The sequence below is a fragment of the Eretmochelys imbricata genome, chromosome 13, assembly GCF_965152235.1.
Source record: "Eretmochelys imbricata isolate rEreImb1 chromosome 13, rEreImb1.hap1, whole genome shotgun sequence".
In the NCBI taxonomy this organism is placed as follows: Eukaryota; Metazoa; Chordata; order Testudines; family Cheloniidae; genus Eretmochelys; species Eretmochelys imbricata.
The window spans coordinates 38,943,226-38,969,847 of record NC_135584.1 but is presented as its reverse complement, the minus strand read 5'-3'; the positions used below and the strand labels follow the sequence as shown (position 1 = coordinate 38,969,847).

The 26,622-nt window shown below is 52.6% G+C and overlaps 2 gene segments (V, D, J or C); one reads left to right on the top strand and one right to left on the bottom strand.

Annotated features, from left to right (window-relative positions):
- Positions 1-2,031: 2,031 nt before the first annotated feature.
- LOC144273262 (immunoglobulin heavy constant mu-like) lies at positions 2,032-8,306 on the bottom strand. The segment is given in 7 exon segments: positions 2,032-2,538; positions 3,110-3,208; positions 4,091-4,426; positions 5,580-5,897; positions 6,500-6,826; positions 7,270-7,581; positions 8,234-8,306. Coding segments are annotated over 7 exon segments (1,860 nt in total).
- Positions 8,307-8,432: 126 nt separating this feature from the next.
- Positions 8,433-21,373, top strand: LOC144273261 (immunoglobulin heavy constant gamma 2-like). The segment is given in 7 exon segments: positions 8,433-8,481; positions 11,746-12,042; positions 12,509-12,826; positions 13,014-13,340; positions 13,667-13,999; positions 20,482-20,615; positions 20,848-21,373. Coding segments are annotated over 7 exon segments (1,542 nt in total).
- Positions 21,374-26,622: the final 5,249 nt, after the last annotated feature.

Sequence of the window (26,622 nt, the reverse complement as noted above, 5' to 3'; positions counted from 1 at the left end):
GAAGGTATTTTCTCCAGCCCTCTAATCATTTTTCTAGTTCTCTTTTGCACTCTCTCCAATTTTTCAAACTTCTTTTTGAATATGTTGATATAACAATGGCGGTACTGCATCGGACCAGTCATCCATCTACCCCAGTAGCCTGTCTTCCAACAGTGGCTGATACCAGATGCATCAGATGGAATGGCCAGAATGAGGCAATTATCAAGTGATTAATCCATTTTCATACAGTCCCAGCATCTGACCGTAAGAGGCTTAGGGACACCAAGAACATAGGGGTGCATCACTGACCATCTTGGCTAATAGCCACTGATGGACCTATTGTCCATGAATTTATCTAATTCTTTGCTGAACCCAGTTATGCTTTTGGACTTCACAACATCCACAGGTTGACTCTGTGTTGTGTGAAGAAGTACTTCCTTGTATTTGCTTAAAACCTGTGGCCATTTAATTTCATTGAGTGACCCCTGGCTCTTGTGTTATGTGAAGGAGGAAATAACACATCCTGATTCACTTTCTCACCACCCACCATGATTGTATAGACCTCTCTCAAATCCCCCCTAGCTGTCTCCTTAGATGAACAGTGCCAGCCTTTTTAATCTCTCCTCATGGAAGCTGCTCCGTAGCCCTGTTGCTCTTCTCTGTACCTTTTCCATTTCTATTATATCTCTTTTGCGATGGGGCGACCAGAACTGCACGCAGTATTCAAGCTGTGGGCATACCGTGGATTTATAAAGAGGCAATATGGTACTTATTGTCTTATTATCTGTCCCTTTCCTAATGGAGCCTAACATTCTGTTACCGCTTCTGACCATTCCTGCACATTGACCCCAGAACTGGATGCTGTATTCCAGTGTCGGTCTCCCCAGTGCCGTACTCAGAAGTGAAATCACTTCCCCTGATCACCACCCACCTGTTCACACATCCAGGGACAATGGGGACAGAGCTGGTGGGAATGAAGGCTCCTAACTCAGTCTCACCCTGCCGCCTAGCTCCCTGCAGACATAACACCAGGTTCCTGGAGGCTCTGCCTCCACCTTATGTGGTCAGGTGAGGAAGCATCTGCTAGGGGTTCTGACACCAGAGTGGCTAGGGCTACATTGCTGGACAGGTGCAATGGTTAAGACACAAGTCTTGGAGATGGGGGGGTCAGGGCTCTATTCCCACCTCTCCCACTGACTTGCAGTGTGACCAGAGACAAGCCACTTGGGCTGGGGTCTTTAAAGGACTCTTAGGCAATTAGTTGCCACTGAAATAAACTCATAATTCCAGGGGGAGATTGGTGTCTCACCCCTTCGAGCATCCCAGATATAATCCTTTTGTGCCAAAATACCCCCTCCCAGCCTCTCTGTGATGAGACTGTGAGCACCTTGCATTAAGGATGTTTGCTCTGTGTGTTCATGCAGCACCCATCACAATGGGGCCCGAACCTTGGTCAGGACATCTAGGAGCTGCAATATCATGAACAATAGCAAGTCACTGCCGAGGGGTGGGCAGCCAGACTCATGACACTGCATGAGGATGGAGGGATGCATAGGGGATATTGCATAATTTCGGACGGATGGATGGATGTTGTAGACGCAAAGGTAGACAGATGACACTGCAGATGTTGGACGGATGGACAGGGATTGCAAAAGGGAGAACAGACAAAGTCAAATATTGCCAAGGGAAAGATGGATAAACAGACATAGTGCAGAGAGAGAGAATGCATGTGGGCAGGAAAATGGACAGCTAGTAAAGAGGGAAAAACAGACAAAGGTATGGCAGAGGATAGGATGGATGGATAGATCCTGCAGAAGGAAGCTTTGATGAATAGATCTAGATAATGCATAAAATAATGCATAAGGAGACTGGATGGATAGTAAGAGATATTTCAGAAAGAAGGGTGGTGAATGGATAGAGATGATGTAGGAGGGAGGCTGGGCTGGTGAATAAGACATCCAGATGGCCCCTGCTAGAAGAAGACATCCCATTGACCACAAACTGTGGCATGCTGCATTTTTATTTGGGCTTATTCCACACACAGCCCATGCTCTGTACACCAGAGCTCCCACAGCTTTACACACAAGCTAAGACGAATCCCAGACCCCACGAGGTTCCCTGGCCATCTCAGATACGCCGTGAGGAGCCCACGAGGCTCTGCTCCTCAGTAGCAGGTGACGTCGGTATCGGACAAGATCACAGAGACATTGACGGCGGTGGGTTTACCGGAGGCTTTGTCCACGCTCCGCTGGATGAAGGTCACGGGCAGACCCTCATGCCCCACCACGCAGGCGTACGTGTCCCCCCGTCCCCATTCAGATGCCAAGACATTGAGCTTGCTGTAGATGAAGTAGCGCTCCTCCTTCCCGGCCTCCCGGACGGGGCCGATGTTGGTGTAGGCTTCCTGGGGCACGGGCCGGTCCTGCTGGGTCCATGTCACCAAGATGTCTCTGGGCCGGAAGCCGGAGGCCAGGCAGGTGATGGTGGCCGATTCCCGGAGAGCCAGCTCCTCAGAGTGAGGAGGGAAGATGTAGACAGAAGGGTTACGGGGAGAGACCGCTGCAACAAGGAAACACCAAAGGGTTAATTGTGGGGGATGAGAACCAGGAGTCCTGGCTGCCATCCCCCACACAACCCCCCTGCTATAACCCACTGGACCCCACCCCTCACTCTACTCCCAGAGCTGGAAAAAGAAACCAGGAGTCTGGACGCTCCGTCCCCTTCTGTCTCATAGATTTGCACATTTCATCCCACCCACAAATGTGTAATGCCTAGTCTCACTGACGCCAGATCAGAGCTAGCACCCCTGGAGACGAAAGGACCTGGGTCCCATTCCCCACACCCTGAGCCAGCCAGCTTGGAGCTAGCACCCCCTACGGGGGAAAGGAGGGTTCTTACCATGAATATTGCGGATGGTCTTGACAATGGCCGACGGGATGTCTTGGTGCTTCACTGTGCAGGTGAACTCCTCCCCCGCCTGCCACTCCTCCACGCACACCCGCAGGATGCTGGTTGCACTGTAGGTGCCATTTTCCTGCTGCACCGCCTCCCTGGAGACCATGGCCAATGGGCCCCCACTACCCCGCTTCCAGGAGACCTCCAGGCTTCCGGGGGTCTCCATGCTACTCACCAAACAACTGATGGTGGCGTTCTCGCCCTATGTAGAGATCCTCCAGGGAAGGGGGAAGGAGAAAGACCTCCAGAGGATGTTGATTACAGTTTCCGCCACCTGGTTGGGGGCAGGAGGCAGCGTTGAGGCCTGAGATGAGTGAATACTCAAGAGGCACCAGCTGATAACTAAGTGCCTCTGTCTCAGGGGTGCAAAGCCCAGGGGCTGTTTTGGGAAGGGGCCGAGGGTCATTGGGGTGGGAAATAGGGCACTGGGTTCCCTGATGGAAGGGGAAGGACCCTCATCTCATGTGGTGTCGGGAACGGCGGCTGAGGTTTTCCAACACACCCAGGGATTGCGATTCCTGGGTCCAATTATTATTATTTGGGTCTCTGGGTCCCATGAGCAGATCTGAAGGTCTATGGCTCCGATGGGAGAAAGCCCCATTGTGGAAAACATGGCAGGGGACAGACCTGCCATGTTTGCTCAACTCAGGGTCCTTCCAGCCTCAAATTCATGAGCTCAATGAAGATGACAGAGATGGCAGCTGGGACACAGAGAGGAGAAATGACCTGCCCATGGTAATTCCTGACTCCTTTCCCCCATGCTATAATCACTAGACACTATTCCCCTCCCAGAGCTGGGGATAGAACCCAGGAGTCCTGGCTCTCAGCCCCCTGCTGGAAGTACTAGATCCCACATCCAGAGCTCAGGATACAACTTGCATCCCCGAAACTCCTCCCCACTACACAGGCAGAAGGTGCTGATTATATTCTACCGCAGTGATATTCTGGCTGCTGGTCTCCCAAGGTCCCTCAGGGGTTGAGACCACAACTCTCACTGCAAGCCGATGTGGGAGTTGAGAGCGTGAATCCCTTTGGAAACCCCAGCATTGAAGCCTGAACTGGTGCTAGCTCCCTCACTAGCCCCTGGGGGTAATGGGGGCCTTGACCATATTGGGATGAACAACCCTCTCATCGCCCTTTGGAAGCTTCAACTCACAATTCCCTGCCTTCACCTTGACCTTCAAGGTTTCATTCAGCGTCATGTGCCACACCAGGCAGAAATACTGGGGCCCCGCTTCTCCTTCCCCCTTGGGCCTGGGGACTCTCAAGATGCTCTGAGCGGAGTAGGCCTGGCCAGATCTGACGATGGGGCCACTGCTGTACTGGGAGGCAGGAACTATGGAGCCGTTGTGCTCCCAGCGGAAACTGATGTCTGCTGGGAAGAATCCAGTGACGTCGCAGAGGAACGTGTGGGAATCTCTCTTCCCTGGAGTTTCCTCTGGGTCTGGGCAGGAGACACTGGCTGAGACCGTAGGCTCATGGGCAGGGTAGGCTGGAAGGGACAGAGATGTGATATGAAGCTAATTTCTCTCCCGGAGATGGACTATGTCTCCACTGAGTCCCTCAGTCGAACATGTGAGGGGTGACCAACCTTGGCCATATTTATTATGGTATTTGCTGTTTTTCCTTAAATCCACAGCTCATGCGATGGCCAGGGAATCTCAGCTTTCATTTAATCAAAAAAGGAAGGGTCTGTCCCCACTGACTGCAAAGAAAAGTTTGAAAACATGATCCCCACCCACTCCCTTTAGCTTCCCGGCTCACCAACCAGAAAGCAAATAAAAGCAACCCAACATTTATTAAAATCTCTAGATTTCTTTGCACCCATTTCACAACTTTGTGGTTTGAAAAATTGAAAAGGGCTCAAAGAAGAGCCTCAATGATGATTCAACAGATGTAAATGAGAGATTTAAGGAGTTATATTAGTTCACTTCAGGGCAAACTGAAGAAGTGACTTGATTAGTGTATGAATACCTTCCCAGAGAGAAACTGTCGGGTACTAAAAAGTTCTTTAATCTAGCAGAAAAGGCAGAACAGGAACCAATGGCCGGAAAGTGAAACCAGTCACATTCACATTCGTTGTAAGGCAACAATATTGGAAGAAAACCATCAGAACAAACTATCAAGGGAAGTGGTGAATTCTCCATCCCTTGAGGGGTTCCAATCAAAACGGGATGTGTCTCTAGATGAAGCTTTAGTCAAAGACATGTTACTGGACTTGATAAAGGGGTAAATAGGTGAAATACTCTGGCCAGGGAAACATGAGGTCTGACTAGATGACCGAATGATCCCTTCTGGCCTCAGACTCAATGAATCTAACTTTTATGGGTCCTCCTCTATTTCCTCACCACCCTAATGGATTCTAGTGAATTGCAAGGGCTTCATTTTCCATGGCCAAAGCTGGTCTGAAAACCTTCACCATTACTATTATTGTGGTGGGGTCTACTGGCTCAAACCGAGACTGCAACCCCCTCCCGCTAGGTGATGTACGGACGTGAAAGAGAGCTCCATTCCAGAAACAGACACTGGCTGAAAGAAACCAAGGAGCCTTATCCCCACTTTACAGGCTCAGGCACAGAGCAAGAGTAAAGTGATTTTGGCTGAGTTTGCAAAGGGAGTCAGGACTTAAACACAGACATACTCACTCGTGTCCATGAGTGGCATATCCTGGGTGACTTCTCCAAAACAAGGAAGTTTCACTTTGCAAGTGAAGTTGGTCCTGCTCTTCCATTGCTCCAAGGTTATTTTGTGGGTGCTGGTGATGCTCTGAGTCCCATTGGCTTGTTCCGGGGCTCCTGTCTCCACCTCAGTGCTGGCTTTCCCATCCACTTCCCAAGCCACCTGAACATCTACCAAGATATAGCCCAGCACCAAGCACGTCACACGGGCTGTCTCCCCAATCAGGTCATCGTAGGACGGCTCGGTGACATAGACGGATGGAGCCACTGAGTTACTGAGACAGGCTGAGGAAATACAAAGGACTCATCTCAATAGGGAAAGAAGAGCAGAAGACTCCATGAATTCCCTGGGCCATGAAGGATACTACAGTGATGGGTGTTACAGAAGATTAGAGAGATACTGTCATTCCCCTAATTTTGTGATCCCCCAATTTCATGGGATGTTAGAAGGAAGGAAGAGAGAAACTATTGAAAAAAAAGCCTCTTTCTAGCTATCTAACAATCCCTTTCTGCCTCTCCATCTACACTTTCCTGTGCAACATCTATGGCTCCATCTATTTATTAATAATTATTCACATATATACATCCCCTTTCTCACTCCATCCATCCATCATACCTATCTTTCTATCCAACCATCATATCCATCTTTCCTTCCAGTCATTCATCCTTCTAGCCACAGGATCTATCTCTCTATCCATCCAACCACCATATCTATCACTGCATCCATCCATCCCTCTCCCCACCCACTCCCAGAATCCATCTCACTATTGTATTTCTATGTCACCCATCACCCTGGGATCTGGGCACAGTCCCACCTACCCTTAGGCAAGGCTGGTTTTTGAGTAATCCTTCATCCCACCCCGCCATGCATGGCCATAGCCCCTCACCCAAGCACTTGCTGGTGTTGTGCATGAAGTGCTCCGTTCCCCTCGCTGGGTGGGTCACTTTACAGGTGTAGACGTCCTCCTTCTCCCAGCTCTCCTTGGTGACGTTCACTCGGCTCTGGCCCATGTAGGAGCCGTCTGTGCCCTTCCAAATGGACAAGTCCGTGGTGGGAAGGTTCCCCTTCTCGCCATTCACCAGCCATTCCACTTTGGCTGCACCGGGGCTGAATCTCAGGAGGAGGCAAACCACCTCCAGCTGCTTCTCCAAGGCGTTGCGCTCACAGGAGGGGCCTAGGAGGCGAACCTCAGGATGAATGAGAGCCTCACATACTGAGAGCAAAGAGAGAAAATGGATACCAGGTCAGAGGCATGAATCAATTGCATTTGTACAGCTCTGAGGACAATGTGCTCAAGTCCTGAATGACAACTGAGAGAGGAAAGTTTTACCTTTCCCTCCTTCCTTCCCTCTGCACCATTTCATCGATCTATCACTCTGTCTAGGTCATTGCTCCAGCCATCCCTCCTTGTATCCATCCATACTTCTGTATCTCCATCTGTCCACCCACCTAGCCCACTCTCCATACCATCCATCCCTCTCTCTTTCACTCCCTACATCTTTCCCTCTTCACTCTCCATCCATACATCCATCCCTTTTCTTCTCTATCCTCCCTTCCATGGACTCTGTCATTCTATTGCCCCACTCCCTCTGACACTTTATTGCACACTTCTGCCTCAGTCTTTTCTTCATTCTCTGGCATCCCAATGTAGCTCACCATTCGTGATCTCCACATCTATCTTTTTATGGGAGGGAGCGTGCTCCACACTGCACTGGTAGGTGTTGTTCACCAGGTCCCAGGCAGGGACGGTGAGCTGGCTGACGAGGGTGAAGGCCCTGCCACTGCTCTGTGCCGCGGCTGGGAAGGTCTTGATCCCATTGGTCACTGTGCCAGAATTCCACTTGATATCCACGGGCTCCGGGAAATAGCCAGTCACGAGGCAGGCTACAGTCACCTCACAAGTGGAGCTCCCAGCAATGTTGTCACAACAGGGGAACAAAGGGAACACAGAGGGGGGTTGTGGGAGCTCTGTCAGAGAGAAAGGCAAGTCAGGACATTAAGAACTGAGAATCCTAAACCCAAAGAATGGTGGGACTCCAACCTCATAGGGGGCTCTACAGAGCCAGGAGCCCTGGCTGTCAGCCTGCTCCCCTCTCTATTCCACCAGACCCCACTCCTTCCCAGAGTCCTAGAGAGATCCCAGGAGCCCTGGCTCCCAACCCCCATACACACACAAACCCACTAGATCACTCACTCCTTGAAGAGCTTGTGATGCATACAGAGAGATGCACTGCAAGGAAACATTTGAATAGCTATTATCTCACTATCCTTCCCTTTCCAGGATCAGTCTATCCCCAGACCTACGAGAGGAGTGGGGTCTTGTGGCTTAGAATGGGGGGGCTGGGAGCCAGAACTCCTGGGTTCTATCCCCAGCTCCAGGACAGCAGTAAAGTCGTTTTTTTCACACACACGCGCCTCATGGCAGGTTCTCTAAAAGACACCCACACACACACACACCAGAGACTTCAATCTTTTCTGCGCTCTGCAGGCTTCATGACCGAATCTCTGGTGAAAACCAACAAACAACCAATATGGGCCAAAAAGGGGAAGTTGAGACAAGTGAAAGTTGTTTTTTCACGCCAGCACTCGCCCCATCCAATCCAATTTCACACCTTCTCACCAGCTTTAACACTAAAAGCTCCTGAGTGGGCGTCACTGATAGATAACAACCTATAATTATCTTTGATGACCATTGTGGGGGAAGAAGAGGGGATGTCCGACAGGCAAAGAAACCTCAGATGAACAATCCAAATGACACAGACCACAGTGGGACACATGGACAGAACCCCCCGGTCTCCAGGGCCGGGCTGCAACCCACCATGGCTGATAATTTGGTGAGTAAATTAGAGGAAAGCGGCTGCTATTGGGGTGAGTACAGGGGGTGTTTTAACCCTATCAGAGTGAGCACCTTTAGGGAAGAAAACTTTGAAGAGAGGGGAGCAGGACTCCTGGGTTCTCTCCCCAACTCTGGGAGGGCAGTGGGGTCTGGTGGTTAGAACGGGAGTGGTGTGGGGGGAGGGATAGCTCAGTGGTTTGAGCATTGGCCAGCTAAACCCAGGGTTGAGAGTTCAATCCTTCAGGGGGCCATTTAGGGATGGGGCAAAAATTGGGGATTGGTCCTGCTTTGAGCAGGGGGTTGGACGAGATGACCTCTGAGGTCCCTTCCAACCCTGATATTCTATGATTCTATGGTGCTGGAAGCCAGGACTCCTGGGTTCTATCCCCAGCTCTGGGAGGGGAGCTGAGACAAGTGGGTAGAGCAGTGGGGGCTGGAAGCCAGGACTCCTGGGTTCTCTCCTCAGTTCTGGGAGGGGAGTAGATTAGAGTAGGGGGGCTGGGAGCCAGGACTCCTGGGTTCTCTCCTCAGCTCTGGGAGGGCTGTGGGGTCTAGTGACTTAGAGCGGGGGGACTGGGAGCCAGGAGTGTTGTGCTCTGTTCTCACCTATGAAGGGCAGTGGGGTACATCCCCCTGTGTGGACCCAAAACCAGGGCAGGGTGCAGAACATGGCTCCCCTGCAGAGCCTGGATATGCTGGGGAGGTCGGGATGGGTAACATAGGCAGCGTTGTGCCCCCCGCCCCCCACAGAGACAGGGGAAGAGAGGTGCTTATCTCACACTCCACCTATAAGCTGGGATAACAGCTTTGAAAGGGGTCCAGAGCTGGGCTAGCAGGGGCTGCACATCAGGAGTGAGGGGCACCGGCAGGGCTGTGGGGGAGCCCAGGGCTGTGCTGGCAGGGGCTGTGGGTCGGGAGTGAGGGGAACCAGCAAAGCTGTAGAGGGAGCCCAGAGCTGAGCTAGCCGGGGCTGCAGGTCAGGAGTGAGGGGCACCGTCAGGGCTCAGGGGGGCAGGGCTGGGCTAGCAGGGGCTGCAGGTTGGGAGTGAGGGGCATCGGAAGAATTGGGGGGAGGCCAGGGCTGCAATAGCAGGCGGCTGTGGGATGGGAGTGAGGGGCACAGGCAGGGCTGGGGGGAGCCCAGGGCTGGGCTAGCAGGGGCTGCAGGTCAGGAGTGAGGGGCACTGGCAGAGTTGTGGGGGGCAGGGCTGGGCTAGCAGGAGGCTGGGGGTCAGGACTCAGGGACATAAGCAGACATGGGGCGCTCAGGGTTGGGGGGCTGAAACTAGAGGTTTGGGGGAACAGCTGAATTGTTTCTAAGGGGCTTTTGTTGTCTCCTCTCTTTAGCCCAGTCGCAAATATCTGCAACCAAAAACTTTCTAAACTGAGGCATAAATTTCCCTTTAGCATGTCCCTTGTCAGAGGTAAAACCCTAAACTCACCGAGTGTGGGAACATGTCTCTCTGAGCCGTCCCAGCGTCCCTCCACCAGCTCTGTGCTCATGCTCCATGCTGAGGGCCGAGCGTGGGGAGTTCCCAGCACAGCTAGATGTCAGCTTGGCTGCCTGGGGCTGGAAGTAACTGGCAGCCCCTCTTCGGGCAACAGCTCAGAGTTCAGGCTCCTAATTTGGCCTTTCAGTTGAGCTGGCTCCGTTTTTGCGGCGCATTCAGCTGGTGACGCGTTGGGCTTCCTTTCCAGGGGGGATGAGCTCTGACGTCTCCGGCTAAAGCCCACTGGAGATGCAGACCCCGGTAACTGCTCCCCAATGCACCTCAAGTTTGGGCTTCTAGAAAGTGAGGCCACTGAAATTCTTGGGAGATTTCTCCTGTAGAGTTTAGGAAAGTGTCCAGCAAAATCTTCATCCAAATTGGTTAGAATATGAGTGTTTCTTGAGTGGGAATCTGGCTAGAAAGGTCGTGCGTGAGGGGGCGTGAAAACCAGTTGACTACTGAGTTTGGGGGAGGGAAGGTTTTTTACTCTAACCCCAGAACTCTGACCTTAAACCAAACCTTAAACCCAACTACTTAGACACCCAACTCTGTCCTAACTTCCTAACCAGGACCCTAACCCCAGTGGACAGAGGCACCAACTCCTTAACCTCAACACCCTAATCCTCGCCCTTTCCCTATAGTCCTATCCTCATCCTGACCCCCGGCTCTCTAGCCCCTACTCCCTAACTCTGACCCTCAACTCTGACCCTCTCGTCAAACCCAACCCCTAACCCTAACGTCCCAACCTGATCCCCCAAACCCTGACTTTAGATCGCTTAGGCTGCAATGGTCCTGGGATCAGTAGAGTCCTCATTCTTATTTCTCTGTAAAGCTCCCGGTGCAATGGGTCCCTGATCCTAGATTGGGTTTTCTAGACCGCTGTGATACAAGTACTAACGACCAATTATACCCCTCACCATAACCCCAGCTCTAACCCTAACCTCCCCACCTTGACCCTCTAAGCACCAGAGTTTTGATATCTCCAGTCTAGTATCAAGCATCCCAAAACAAGAACTATCAGAACTTGCAAATTAGTCCCTTGGGTTAGGAACCAAGAGTTTCACTAACTCCCTCTGAGAAATGGCATCAGACCCGGTAGGAATCTGATGGTTGATTGACTACAAAATTGGCTAGAAATCCAATCATAACACATCAAATATTGAACTTGAGAGTGGAAAGGTATTTGACCCAAACCATTAAACCATCACCCTTAATTCTACCCCACCAACCTCTAGCCCTTAACCCCAGCACCTAACCCTAACCCTTAATCCTCCTCCCCTATGTATAATGATAACCCTAACTCAAACCCAAAGGGCCCATATGTCCTGGGTTGACTTAAACAGCCCCAGTCTTTCTTGTAATGTCCTGGGAACTCATTGGGGATATCTAACCCTGTGCGTTTGAGCCATAGAAATGCTTACCAGCCAGTAGGGGCCAAAGATGTTACTGCCTAGGAACCTAATGAGAATATAACATTTACCCAAGCTAAAATCACTAGTACAACAGGGTCTGTGCAGCACAAGTTAAATTGGGGGCCCTGCTCCTGGTCACTTTGTGACTCAGCCTGAAAGATGGGGGGTTCCAATCTCAGGCACACACTTAAACACAGACATTAACAAGAACTTGCGATTGTCAACAGTCTCACCACAAGCTGTCTGCTGTGCTGAATGGAGCAGAGTGGGGCTCCATTAGGGGACGCTCTCCCCCAGCATTGAGTGCTGGGTCCAGTGCCACGCTAGGGCCCCCGTGCTGCATGGAGCGGGGTAGGGGCTGCGTCTCATGGCCTCGCTCTCTCTCCCTTTGCAGTCAGCCCCACGGCCCCGTCTGTCTTCCCCCTGACCTCCTGCACCGGCGACGACACCCCCCAGGTCACCTTCGGCTGCCTGGCCAAAGGATACTTCCCCGAGCCGGTCACCGTGACGTGGAGCCCAAGCGTCGCCCCCTCGGGCGTGAAGACCTATCCCTCCCTGCTGCAATCTTCCAGCGGCCTCTACGCGCTCAGCAGCCAGGTCACCGTCCCGTCCAGCAGCTGGAAGTCTAACAACTATAGCTGCAAAGTACAACACCAGCCCACCACCTCCAGCATCTCCAAGGAAATCCCAAGTAGGGACAGCGCAGCGCAGCCCGGGGGGGAAGGGCAGGGGTTGGGGGTCTCTCAGGTCCCTGATCTGGTGACTGGTGCAGGGAGAGAGGATGGGAGCCTGCCGGCGCTTTGAGCCGAGGGAGTCACCACTGTGGGAGGAGAGATGGAGAGAGACACCACAGAGAGATGGGAGTGAATGGGGACAGGTAGATAGTGTTGGGTATGGAAAGAGAGAGACCACGCACCAAAGGGTGGAGGGACGAAAAGAGAGACCATGCAAAGAGAAGCGATGGGTGCTGCAATGCAGGGAAAGGGGCAGAGGGCTCAGTAGGGAGCCCAGTGCTGCAGGGAGTGGGGGTTCAGTAAGGGGCGCCATGCTGTGGACAACAGGGTGCTGGGGCTCAGTAGGGGGCACTGTGCTGCAGGGAGTGAGGGCGGCCCAGGAGGGGTCTGTACAACAACTAACCCCTGCCACCCTTCTCCCAGAGCCCATCCCCATTGAACCCGAGGTGCACGTCCTCCACTCCTCCTGCAACAGCAAGCCAGGTGCCATTCAGCTGGTGTGCTTCATCTCCGGCTTCTACCCCAAGGATTTGACGGTGGAATGGCTGGTGGACGGCAAGCCTGGGCAACTTTCTGGTGACACCGACTCTGCCAAGAAGGACGCTGACGGCCCCACCTTCAGGACCCGCAGCAATGCCAGTGTCTCCCAGGACGAGTGGCTGGAGGGCAAGACGTACACCTGCCAGGTGTACCACCCGGGCACTGGGAGCAAAAAGCAGGACCATGCCCACAAGTGCAGAGGTGACACTGAGCGGGGCCAGGCTGCCTAGGAAGGGAAGGGGGCACCAGGCTGTGCTCGAGGCAGGAGAGGTGTGGTGGGGGGAGACTGGGATGGGCTTTTTAGGGGACAGGGCATGAGAGGAGACCGGGATGGGCTTGGGCAGGGGAGACCCAGCGTAGTGGCTGACCCAGGCTCTCCCATCCCCAGAAGAAACAACATCTTCCAGCGACATCCAAGTCTTCCTGGTGCCCCCATCCCCCACCGCCCTGTACGTGACCCAGAGACCCATGCTCACCTGCCTGGTGGTCAACCTGCCGAGCGACTCCGGCCTCCGGGTGGTCTGGTCCCGGGAGAAGCCAGAGTCCATTAGCCCTGATATCCCGACCCTCAATGAGCACTTCAACGGCACCTTCACCGCCTCCAGCTCCAAGCCCATCTTCACCCACGACTGGGAGGATGGAGAGACCTTTACCTGCAAAGTGGAGCACTCAGAGCTACCCTCGCCCCTCATCAAATCCATCTCCAAGAAGCCAGGTAAGAGGAGCTCAGGGTCCCTAAGGGGAAAGACTCCCCTATCCCCACCCCCAGCAGGGGGGAATGCTCCTTAAGAGGAAGACCCAACCCCCAACAACCTGGGATCCTGGCCCCTGAGTCCCTTTCCATCCCCAAATCCACACCCTCAAATTGTGCTCCAGAGATACCAGCTCCCAGTCCCTAGCCCCTCCATCCTGAAGGAGAGAGGGGATGTTCCTACCATCCTACACACACACACACACACACACACACCATCCTTATCCCCATGTGCCCCAGATGAGTAATGTCCTTGGCTCATCTGTGTCCTCCATCCCCATCCACCAAAGGCAAGCACTCCACCCCCGGTGTCTACCTCCTGCGCCCCCACAACGAGGAGCTAAGGAGCAAAGGAGACTCCGTCAGCCTCACCTGCCTGGTGCGGGGCTTCTTCCCCGAGGACATCTCGGTGCAGTGGATGAAGAACCATGAAGGTGAAAAGGAGACTGACAACATCACCACTCCGCCCATGAAGGACAAAGATGGCGACTCAAACTTCTTCCTCTACAGCAAGCTGAAAGTCAGCAAGGACAGCTGGAACAGCGGGGACACCTACACCTGCATGGTCATCCACGAAGCCCTGCAGATGAAGTTCACCCAACGCAGCATCAGCAAAGTCTCTGGTAAATGAAGACGTCTCCTCCCAGTCCCACTGGTAGCATTGTCCAGTACAGCTTCCTGTAAATAATCTGTGTGCCCTCAGTGATGACAAGTGAATAAACGGAACTAGCCTGAGCTCACCCCCAGGTCTCCTTGTTGTGGTGTCACTGGGTGAAAACTGCAGGTCGCCCAAGGTGGACGAGGTCCCAAGTTGCAGGCTGGGAGAAACCGAGATGCTATAAGGCTGGGGGTGCTAATACCCAGATCCTGTATGGGTGGATACATATACACCATGGATGGATACATAGATACATGGGTAGATTCCATGAAAGGAAAGATGAGTAGATGCCATGGAAGGAAGGTAGGTAGATATGCGGGTCCATGCCATGTAAGGAAGGATGAATGCATGCATGAGTACAGACACAGCATGGAAACAGTGATGGAGAGGGGGGTAGATGCACGGTTACACATAAACACACGGACATACTGCAGAGGAACAGACACATTCAAGCCAATCTCAGTTGGAAGGCCAGGTGTTCAAAGAGATGATTAGACGGATACATACTGCAGGGGGCAGGAGATATCACCAAGAGATATCACAAGGAGGAGGAGAGAAATAGAAAGGTCATTATTTGGATTAAATTAACTCCTATACCCCCAGCTGAGACCAGGACCCTGTTGGGATGGGCACGGCACAGACAGTGGGAGACAGTCCTTCTCACAACCTAAATACAGAAAGAGGAGGAGGAGAAACAGAGGTACCAAGAGTGGAAGGGACCTGCCCAAAATCACCGAGCATGTCAATGACAGAGCTAGAAACAGAATCCAGGTGTCCGGAATGGCCCACCCAGTGTGCCTGCAACTAGACTGCACTGCTCTCAGGGAATGATGGTTGGATGGCTCAAAGAGGGTGGATGCCAATGGATAAACAGATGCCGAGGGATAGAAAAAGTGTATGGGGATCCGCAGATGGGTGGACGGATGGATAGAGGGGTGCGTGGGGGGGTATAGATGGATGGATGGTGAATGTTGGATGGGTACACTTTCTGAAGGATTGATGGATGGATAAATAGATGGACTGTCATAGATGGACAGGAGGAGGTGGGGATGAATGGATGTATAAATGAATGTCAATGGATTGGTGGTTACATATGGCACTGGACTGGTACCGATGGGGATGGGCAGGTGGATGGATGAATGGGTTGTTACCCATAGTGAGTGAGTGCTAGATGGAGATGAAAGGATGGGTAAATATGATAATGGCTGACTACATATATTTGGGAAAGGATGGATGGCAATGAATGGATTAGTGTCAATGGGTACCAATGGTGATGGAGGGGTAGGGGTGGATGAATACTGAAAGGGATAGATAGATAAGTGCATGGGGTTGCAGGGATGGATGGTGAGGGATGAGGATGGATGGACAGACAGACAGGACATTGGATGGATGGATGGTTAGGAACAAGAATGGATGGATGGGTACAGATCAGTGTGGGTGGATGGAAGATACAGATGAGGGTGGATGGATGGTGAGGGATGAGCAAGGATGGATGGATGGTACAGATCAGGAGGGATGGGTAGATGATGGTTATGGATGAAGAAGGATGGATGGATAGCTAAGCAATCCCTAGGATCCCACTGAGGCAAGGTCCTCTAGGCTAGAACCTGTGCATGCCCAGAGGGGCATTGTCTCAGGGTCAGCATTTACCCCACATCCCATCCCACCCCAGAGAGGAGCAGGGAGAGTTTCATAGAATCATAGAATCATGGAATATCAGGGTTGGAAGGGACCCCTGAAGGTCATCTAGTCCAACCCCCTGCTCGAAGCAGGACCAATTCCCAGTTAAATCATCCCAGCCAGGGCTTTGTCAAGCCTGACCTTAAAAACTTCCAAGGAAGGAGATTCCACCACCTCCCTAGGCAACGCATTCCAGTGTTTCACCACCCACTTAGTGAAAAAGTTTTTCCTAATATCCAATCTAAACCTCCCCCACTGCAACTTCAGACCATTACTCCTCGTTCTGTCATCTGCTACCATTGAGAACAGTCTAGAGCCATCCTCTTTGGAACCCCCTTTCAGGTAGTTGAAAGCAGCTATCAAATCCCCCCTCATTCTTCTCTTCTGCAGGCTAAACAATCCCAGCTCCCTCAGCCTCTCCTCATAAGTCATGTGTTCTAGACCCCTAATCATTTTTGTTGCCCTTCGCTGGACTCTCTCCAATTTATCCACATCCTTCTTGTAGTGTGGGGCCCAAAACTGGACACAGTACTCCAGATAAGGCCTCACCAATGTCGAATAGAGGGGGACGATCACGTCCCTCGATCTGCTCGCTATGCCCCTACTTATACATCCCAAAATGCCATTGGCCTTCTTGGCAACAGGGCACACTGCTGACTCATATCCAGCTTCTCGTCCACTGTCACCCCTAGGTCCTTTTCCGCAGAACTGCTGCCTAGCCCTTCGGTCCCTAGTCTGTAGCGGTGCATTGGATTCTTCCGTCCTAAGTGCAGGACCATGCACTTATCCTTATTGAACCTCATCAGATTTCTTTTGGCCCAATCCTCCAATTTGTCTAGGTCCTTCTGTATCCTATCCCTCCCCTCCAGCGTATCTACCACTCCTCCCAGTTTAGTATCGTCCGCAAATTTGCTGAGAGTGCAATCCACACCATCCTCCAGATCATTTATGAAGATATTGAACAAAACCGGCCCCAGGACCGACCCCTGGGGCACTCCACTTGACACCGGCTGCCAACTAGACATGGAGCCATTGATCACTACCCGTTGAGCCCGACAATCTAGCCAGCTTTCTACCCACCTTATAGTGCAATCATTCAGCCCATATTTCCTTAACTTGCTGACAAGAATACTGTGGGAGACCGTGTCAAAAGCTTTGCTAAAGTCAAGAAACAATACATCCACTGCTTTCCCTTCATCCACAGAACCAGTAATCTCATGATAAAAGGCGATTAGATTAGTCAGGCATGACCTTCCCTTGGTGAATCCATGCTGGCTGTTCCTGATCACTTTCCTCTCATGCAAGTACTTCAGGATTGATTCTTTGAGGACCTGCTCCATGATTTTTCCAGGGACTGAGGTGAGGCTGACTGGCCTGTAGTTCCCAGGATCCTCCTTCTTCCCTTTTTTAAAGATTGGCACTACATTAGCCTTTTTCCAGTCATCCGGGACTTCCCCGGTTCGCCACGAGTTTTCAAAGATAATGGCCAATGGCTCTGCAATCACAGCCGCCAATTCCTTCAGCACTCTCGGATGCAACTCGTCCGGCCCCATGGACTTGTGCACGTCCAGCTTTTCTAAATAGTCCCTAACCACCTCTATCTCCACAGAGGGCTGGCCATCTCTTCCCCATTTTGTGATGCCCAGCGCAGCAGTCTGGGAGCTGACCTTGTTCGTGAAGACAGAGGCAAAAAAAGCATTGAGTACATTAGCTTTTTCCACATCCTCTGTCACTAGGTTGCCTCCCTCATTCAGTAAGGGGCCCACACTTTCCTTGGCTTTCTTCTTGTTGCCAACATACCTGAAGAAACCCTTCTTGTTACTCTTGACATCTCTCGCTAGCTGCAGCTCCAGGTGCGATTTGGCCTTCCTGATTTCATTCCTACATGCCCGAGCTATATTTTTATACTCTTCCCTGGTCATATGTCCAACCTTCCACTTCTTGTAAGCTTCTTTTTTATGTTTAAGATCCGCTAGGATTTCACCATTAAGCCAAGCTGGTCGCCTGCCATATTTACTATTCTTTCGACTCATTGGGATGGTTTGTCCCTGTAACCTCAACAGGGATTCCTTGAAATACAGCCAGCTCTCCTGGACTCCTTTCCCCTTCAAGTTAGTCCCCCAGGGGATCCTGGCCATCCGTTCCCTGAGGGAGTCGAAGTCTGCTTTCCTGAAGTCCAGGGTCTGTATCCTGCTGCTTACCTTTCTTCCCTGCGTCAGGATCCTGAACTCAACCAACTCATGGTCACTGCCTCCCAGATTCCCATCCACTTTTGCTTCCAGACAGAATCAGTGGAGGGAGGGCAATTCAAATTCCCCGACCCCTAAACACACCTCCCCCGCTGGCTAGGAGGCTAAGGGGTCTCCCTCCACCCCCGACCCTCTCTGGCAGCTGGGGAGGGGGTGGTAGAACAACAGACAGCAAACACCCCGCACCAGGGATCAGCTCCTGGCACCCAGTGCTCGCAAAGCAGCACCAGCAGTAGGGCTGTTATCTGAAGCAGACACTAAGCAAGGGCTCAGCTAAAGTCTCACGAGCTCCGGTGGCATAGGGGGCCCAGGCAGTGGGGTGGGACAGAGGAGGCAGACTCCTCTATGGCCCCACACACGAGCCCTGTCTCCTACCTAGCCCCAACAGGGCACCCACACACATATACGCACATGTGTGTGTGTGTGTCGGCCCCAGGGCTGGATGGGCGAGCGCAGGGCTCGAACACACCAGTGCCGAGGACAGAGCTCCACGCATGGTGCTAAGGGGTGCGTAGCCAGCAGCAGCAGTGTGAGGGCTGTTCTCCTGGGGCCGTGCAGTTGCTAGCAGGGAGGGGCACACAAAGTAGGAGACTGCAGCGGTTGCTGAGAGAGAGAGAGAGAGAGCTCAACCTGGTACAGATGGACACACATGTAACATGGCATGACCCAGAGACCCTCCCGCCTGGGCGGTGATGTTTGTACACACACAGAGACACACAACACAGAGAGACACAAACATGCAGCCACACAGCCTGGTGTCCCTCCACTCTCAGCCAGCTCTAAGATGCAGCCGTCTCTGGGACAGGTGTTACAGGAATCCCTCACCCCGTGCTGAGTTGCTTCCCCTCTGGGATGGAACATGGGGGCTGTTTATACACGGACCCCTCACCGAGCACTGAGACATGTCTGACTCTTGGGTGGGGTATGCGGGGGTCAGTTTATATGGGGATATCTCACCCGTCTCTAAGAAGCAGCTACCAACTCCAACCAAATCCTTGGATCCCCCTTTACGTCGGGAATGAGACCTGCGTCATCCAGAAGCCATGCACACCTGCAGGGAGCATGGCAGTGGGCTCAGTATGGAGGGTTCTCCCCCCACAGTCAGAGCTGACCTCAATGCCCCCACTGCTGTGCTAGGGGGCGCCATCCTGCGGGGGCACCATCTTTCCTCTGAGAGATCCTGAGCCTCCCCATCATAAATTACTCATGGCTCTGTTCCTCAAAGCGACACTGTTCCGCAGCCCCCATGTCAGCTACAGCTTGGCATTTGGACAAGGGGTCCCTATCTAAACAGCCCCTGTGTCCCACACCAAAGGGGGCCACATCTCTGTGCCAGCCGAGAGAGCCCCCTATGAACAGCCACCAGATGCCACCATCCCAGTGCCACCCAAGGGAGCCCTAAATAAACAGCCCCAGAGGCAGCTGTGTTCCATCTGAAGCGACTCCTGAGTATTAGGTACATTGGGATCAGCGTCATAGAGGAACACACATGAAATCCATCCATCCTGGTCTTTAGGAGGCTCCCCCATCGCTGCTGCATCCCAGCACCTCACACACACTTTAAGGGATCCTGAGCCACCTCGCTTGTGGGAATGGAGGGATGGAGAATGTGTGCAAACGGAGAGAGTGAGTGAAGATGTGTGGAATGGATGGTTGGATAAATGGACAGTTGTGTATAGGGATGGATGGGTGGAGGCGTGTGTGGTCATGGATGGGTGGGTGGAGGGGTGTGTGGGGATGGATGGATGGTTGCACCTAAAGATGGATGGATGGTTGTATCTGGAGATGGATGGGTGGAGGGGTGGGTGGGGATGGATGGATGGATGGATGGATGGATGGTTGTTTCTAGAGATGGATGGGTGGCGGGGTGTGTGGTCATGGATGGATGGTTGCATCTAGAGATGGACGGATGGTTGTATCTAGAGATGGATAGGTAGGGGGTGGGTGGGGATGGATGGATGGTTGTATCTAGAGATGGATGGGGGAGGGGTGAGTGGTCATGAATGGATGGTTGCATCTAAAGATGGATGGATGGTTGTATCTGGAAATAGATGTGTAGAGTGGTGGGTGGGGATGGATGGATGGATGGATGGATGGATGGTTGTTTCTAGAGATGGATGGGTGGAGGGGTGTGTGGTCATGGACGGATGGTTGCATCTAGAGATGGACGGATGGTTGTATCTAGAGATGGATGGGGGAGGGGTGTGTGGTCATGGATGGGTCGGGTGAGGGCTGTGTGGGAGTGTATGGAGGGATGGATGGATGGTTGTATCTTAGCACAGATAGGTGGGCAGGACATCGCTAGGGATGGATGGATGGATGGATGGTGGGGTCGGTCTAGAGATGGATGGGTGGAGGGGTGTGTGGTTTAGGATGGCTGGATATGTCTAGAGAGGGAATGGTGGAGGGATGGAAGGATGAGAAGGGGATAGGCGGGTTGATGTTGGATGCACAGTCCGAGCTCTCTCTGTCACAGTGGCTGAGTCGGAGTTGATGTCTCTTTCTCTCCCCCCAACAGAGATGATCATGTCGGGTGAGTTTTGCAGCGATGACGGAGATGAAGAGCTTGATGGCCTCTGGTCCAGCCTCTCAGTCTTTATAACCCTCTTCCTCTTGAGCGTCTGCTACAGTGCCACCGTGACCCTGTTCAAGGTGAGAGAACGAACATAGGAACGAAAGAATGAACGAGTTTAGCTCAGCAGAGGGCAGCTTGGAAGGGAAAGAAAGAACAGAAGAAGGAAAGAGAAAGAAGAATAGGTGAATAAGAGAGACGGAGTGAATGAGACGCAGACATAAAAGTAGGAAGGGATGACACAGACAGACAGACCGAGCAGCTCCCCCAGCGCTGACCCCTCTCACCCCTGCTCCCTCTGCCCCCCTGCAGGTGAAGTGGCTGTTCTCCACCGTGGTGCAGCTGAGGCGTGCGAGGGGCCCCGAGTACAAGAACGCTGTCCAGCGCGTGGTGTAGGGGCCGCTGACCCCGTCCGCCCGGAGACTAGGGGCCGGGACTGCCGGCTCTATTGGTGACACCACCCTGAGTCCCACAGCTGCCCCCCACCACTGCTGTGCCTCTGGGAGACCCCCTGGGGGGAGCGAGGAGCTCACCCCACATGGCCTAATCTGCCCTCAGCCACTGGGGACGCTGCCCCGCTGGGAGCTGGGCTGAGACCGGACAACTTGTACCATGCAGCGAACCAGTGCCCCTAGAGAGGAAACAACCCGAGTCCCACTTCCCACCCTCCTGAGCCCAACAGCCCCCTGCTCTAGGACTGGATCAGAGCCAGCGCCCCCTAGAGCGGAAAGGCCCCATATCCCCTTCCCTACCCCTGCGCCAGCCAGCCCCCCGCCCTGGGGCAGGACCATAGCCAGAGTTGTGTCTGTCGTGCTGTATGTTGCATATTTAGCTCTTCATTGGGATTTTTGTGTGTGGTGTGTGTGTGGGTGTGACTTTTGTTGTGTGCACTGAGTGACAATAAATAAATAAATAAATATACAAATCAGGCTCCATCTCATTCACAACCTCCATCCCCGACTTTCAGGGACCCCTGACACCCTCCAGAGTGTCATGTCGTGTCTGTAGGGGGCACCTCCCAGCATGAAGAATAAAATGAAGGATGCCCGCTGCACTGGCCCCAATGGGAGACAGGGGCCTAGCTATGAACCCAGAGAGCTGGGACTGAGGGGCACTAAGGGGAGATCTCTGGGGCAGGGAATACCACTGATCAGCCAAGAAAGAAAGAAAGAAAGAGATATGTGCGTGTCTGAGAATGGATGGATGTGTAGAGAGACACCGGGGGGCTGGGATATACAGTGGGTACCGTTCTGCTTGGTTAAATCCCCCCAAACCACCCTGAAATGCAGCCACCAATTCTTAACTCCTTTTATTTTCGATCAAACACACAATTCCCGTGTAAGTTGCAAGTTAAACGGTGGATCAAATGAGACTCTTCTCCCTCGCCGCAGTCCACGTTGACCAGACCTCAGGACACTACAGCCCTGCACACACAGACACACAAGGAAATCCAGTCCCTGCCGTGGGATGGGGGTGGAGGATTAAGGGGCACGGGGCTGAGCTCAAGCTCCAGCGTGGGCTGCCCCACGGGGACGTCCGGGGAAGGACTCTGCCCTCCCTGCTCTGGGTTCTGCGGAGCTCAGACCCTTCAGCGGCCATTGTCGCACCCTTTACGCTGTCGTGGAACATGGTCCCTCCCAGTGTCCGGAGAGGGGGCCGGAGCCCGGGAGGGCTGAAGATGGAGGGAGGGAATGAAGAGGACGAAGCAGTGCTGTCCCCTCCTAGGAGCCCGGAGCCGGGCACTCACCGCACCTGTGGGACACAGAGAGCAGAGGGGTTCAGCCGGTGCCGCTCACGGGCAGCATCCTCGGCTGGGAGAGGAAGGCCAGAAGGGACCCTTGGGACCATCTAGCCTCGCCCAGCCACGCCTGCGTCCTGCCAGGATCTCTGGGTTGAGCTGGAGCTCATCTTCCAGACAGAGACACCAGCCTTGTCAAACCGCCTCAGGGAACGGCCACTGCCCAGCGGGTGCCGCACACCAAGTCCCTGGGGAGCCGCAGATGCCTCCGCCGATTCTCCCTGCTTCTGGGACCAGCCCCATTGCAACGCGGCCCGGCACAGAACCGGCTTCACAGGCACCTCTGGCCCTTTGTGCTTCTGGGCCCGACCACTGATCCTTAGTGATCACGGCTGAGTGCTTATTGATTGACGCTCATTGAGCCTTGCTCTTGGAAATTTTCCTCTTGCTTCTTAATTAGGGATCATTCATTTTTGGTCATTGATCATTAATTCCTCATTATTGACATGTGATTCTTATCAATTGATAATTATTAGCAGCTTATTGATGCTTGATCCTCGATTCTTTAACATTAATTACTGATCTGTGAGTGTTGATTATTGATAACTAATTGCAGATTAATGGCTATTCAGCATTAAGTACAGATCACTCCGTACTGACCAGGGATAGCCAATCTGTGATTATTGATTTCTCAGTGATAAACGATTGGAATTGATAATAGACTGTTCATTCTCGTGTGTTGATCACTGCCATATTAACCTTGATGTCAGCTCGTTAATTAGTGATGACGGGTGGTGGATTATTAATAAGTAATCGTTCCTGATTCTCTCTCATTGATCACTGGTCACTGTCAGGAATCAGGGCTAGCAGCAGAGCCAGTCCCAGGCAACCTGACGTGCGCACCTGGCCTGGAGCCGGCTGCCTTATTGGCTCCGCCCTGATTGCTTGGCAGAGTCAGCAGCCCGGTTCATGAGCCCAGCAGAAGTTAAGCAGCTGCCCAAAGAATTTCCCCAGGGCTGCGATAGCAGCTGTGACTGCTTGTTCCAGCCCTGTGCCTGCCTTCTTCCCATCTGGGTCCAGCCCAGCTCCTGCTTTCTTCCCATCTGGGTCTAGCCATGCGGCTAACCCTGGGCTCCAATTCCTGACTGTGGCTCTAGCCCTTGACTCTGGCCTCTGACAATCACTGACTATGGGTGGTGATGGTGATGGTGGCTGGCGGCTGGCTGCATGCTGATGGCGTGGGATCGATTCTTGAGCACGGGTTGTTGCTCTCAGCGGTGACGCGGGACCATGAAGGTAGCTGTTGTTCTTACCTTAAGCAGCGTGACGCCGGTGCTGTACAACAGGCTGAGCAGGAAGAGAGCAATGAAGGCAACAGGTGTCCAGAGACCGTCAGATTCCTCCTCTCCTCCTTCAACAGAGATGCCTTGGTCCTCCACTAGGCAGTGAGGAGCTGGGGATGAGACAAATGTGCCGGTTAGAGAGGCCTCTTCGTTAACCCAGGGAGCTCAGTGGGCACAGCGGGGAGCTCCGATCTGGGCTCTGGGCAGGAGATCCCCGTCCAGGGCCAGAGACAGAGGGTCCCTGCCAGGGGAGACCGGGCAGGCTGCAGGGGGAGACCCCCCGTCACAGGCTGCAATTCTCACAGCAGCCTCAGGGATTTCAGCCCCAACTTCCATTAAATTTCACGCCCTTTGGCTCCTTTACACACCCCAGCCACCCCGAGCATGCGATTCCCCTCCCCAGGCCAGCAACAGAGCTGGGCTGAGACCTGCCAATGCATAGCTCAATGGGGCCATGCACCCCCCATCCAACAGCGGCATCTTCCCAGCCAATGCCAGTTCATTCCAATGCTGCCCTTCCAGATCTTGTGCCTGTGGCAGGGTGTGCATACCCGCACTAGCCAGGAAAGGGTTAATCACACCCTAGGGGTGGAGGAAGTCCTTCACCTCACACCATGCTAAGCAAGCTCCAAATGCTGTGCTGGTAGGAAGAAGAGCAGGCCAGCTCACTCTGCACTGACCGCCAAGGAGCAAGGACACTTGGTCGAGGCTCCAACCCACGAGCCATTACAGCCCTTGCCTGTGGAAGGTGGACATCTCGACACACAGACCTGGGACCTCTTGCCTTCAGCTGACCAGCTGCAGTCGGAGTCCCAGGGAAATACCTTCTCCGAGGAGCTCGCAGACCCCGACGTGATATCGACTGCAGCTTCAAGAAGCCTGGTAGGAAGTGACCCAGGGAGGTGGAGGGAGTGGTATCTCCCTCCCGTCTAAGGTCAGCATGTTGCAATCAGGGGAGGAAAGCAATAACAGACAATGTGGAAATGGCAGAGGTGCTTAATGACCTCTGTGTTTCCGTTTTCACCAACAAGGTTGGTGGCGATTGGACGTCTAACGTAGTGAATGCCAGTGAAAATGAGGTAGGATCAGAGGCTAAAATAGGGAAAGAACAAGTTAAAAATTACTTAGTCATGTTAGATGTCTTCAAGTCACCAGGGCCGGATGAAACACATCCTAGAATACTCGAGGAACTGACTGAGGAGATATCAGAGCCATTAGCGATTATCTTTCAAAAGTCATGGAAGTTGGAGGAGATTGCAGAAGACTGGAAAAGGGCAAATCTAGTGCCCGTCTATAAAAATGGAAATAAGGACAACCTGGGGAATTACAGACCAATCAGCTTAACTTCTGTACCCGGAAAGATAATGGAGCAAATAATTAAGCAATCAATTTGCAAACATGTAGAAGAAAATAAGGTGATAAGTAACAGCGTGGATTTGTCAAGAACAAATCGTGTCAAACCAACCTGATAGCTTTTTTTGACAGGGGAACAAGCCTTGTGGATAGGGCAGAAGCGATAGACATGGTATATCTTGACTTTAGGAAGGCTTTTGGTACAGTCTCATGGGACCTTCTCATAAACAAACTAGGTAAATGCAGACTAGATGGAACTACTATGAGGTGGGTGTATAACTGGTTGGAAAACTGTTCCCAGAGAGTAGTTATCAGTGGTTCACAGTCATGATGGAAGGAAATAATCAGTGGGGTCCCACAGGGATCAGTTCTGGGACCAGTTCTGTTCAATATCTTCATCTAACATGACATCAATGATTTAGATAATGGCATAGAGAACACACTTATAAAGTTTGTGGACGATACCAAGCTGGGAGGGGTTGCAAGTGCTTTGGAGGTTAGGATTAAAATTCAAAATGATCTGGAGAAAGTGGAGAAATGTTCTGAAGTTCAGGAAGAACAGGCAGGGCAGAAAAGGTGGGGGAGTTGCACTGTATGTAAGGGAGCAGTATGACTGCTCAGAGCTCCGGTACGAAACTGCAGAAAAACCTGAGTGTCTCTGGATTAAGTTTAGAAGTGTGAGCAACAAGAGTGATGTAGTGGTGGGAGTCTGCTATAGACCACCGGACCAGGGGGATGAGGTAGATGAGGCTTTCTTCCGGCAGCTCGCAGAAGCTACTAGATCGCACGCCCTGGTTCTCATGGGTGACTTCAATTTTCCTGATATCTGCTGGGAGAGCAATACAGCGGTGCATAGACAATCCAGGAAGTTTTTGGAAAGCGTAGGGGACAATTTCCTGGTGCAAGTGCTAGAGGAGCCAACTAGGGGGAGAGCTTTTCTTGACCTGCTGCTCACAAACTGGGAAGAATTAGTGGGGGAAGCAAAAGTGGATGGGAATCTGGGAGGCAGTGACCATGAGTTGGTTGAGTTCAGGATCCTGACGCAGGGAAGAAAGGTAAGCAGCAGGATACAGACCCTGGACTTCAGGAAAGCAGACTTCGACTCCCTCAGGGAACGGATGGCCAGGATCCCCTGGGGGACTAACTTGAAGGGGAAAGGAGTCCAGGAGAGCTGGCTGTATTTCAAGGAATCCCTGTTGAGGTTACAGGGACAAACCATCCTGATGTGTCGAAAGAATAGTAAATATGGCAGGCGACCAGCTTGGCTTAACGGTGAAATCCTAGCGGATCTTAAGCACAAAAAAGAAGCTTACAAGAAGTGGAAGGCTGGACATATGACCAGGGAGGAGTATAAAAATATTGCTTGGGCATGTAGGAATTAAATTAGGAGGGCCAAATAGCACCTGAAGCTGCAGCTAGCGAGAGATGTCAAGAGTAACAAGAAGGGTTTCTTCAGGTATGTTGGCAACAAGAAGAAAGCCAAGGAAAGTGTGGGCCCCTTAATGAATGAGGGAGGCAACGTAGTGACAGAGGATGTGGAAAAAGCTAATGTACTCAATGCTTTTTTTGCCTCTGTCTTCACGAACAAGGTCAGCTCCCAGACTGCTGCGCTGGGCATCACAACATGGGGAATAGATGGCCAGCCCTCTGTGG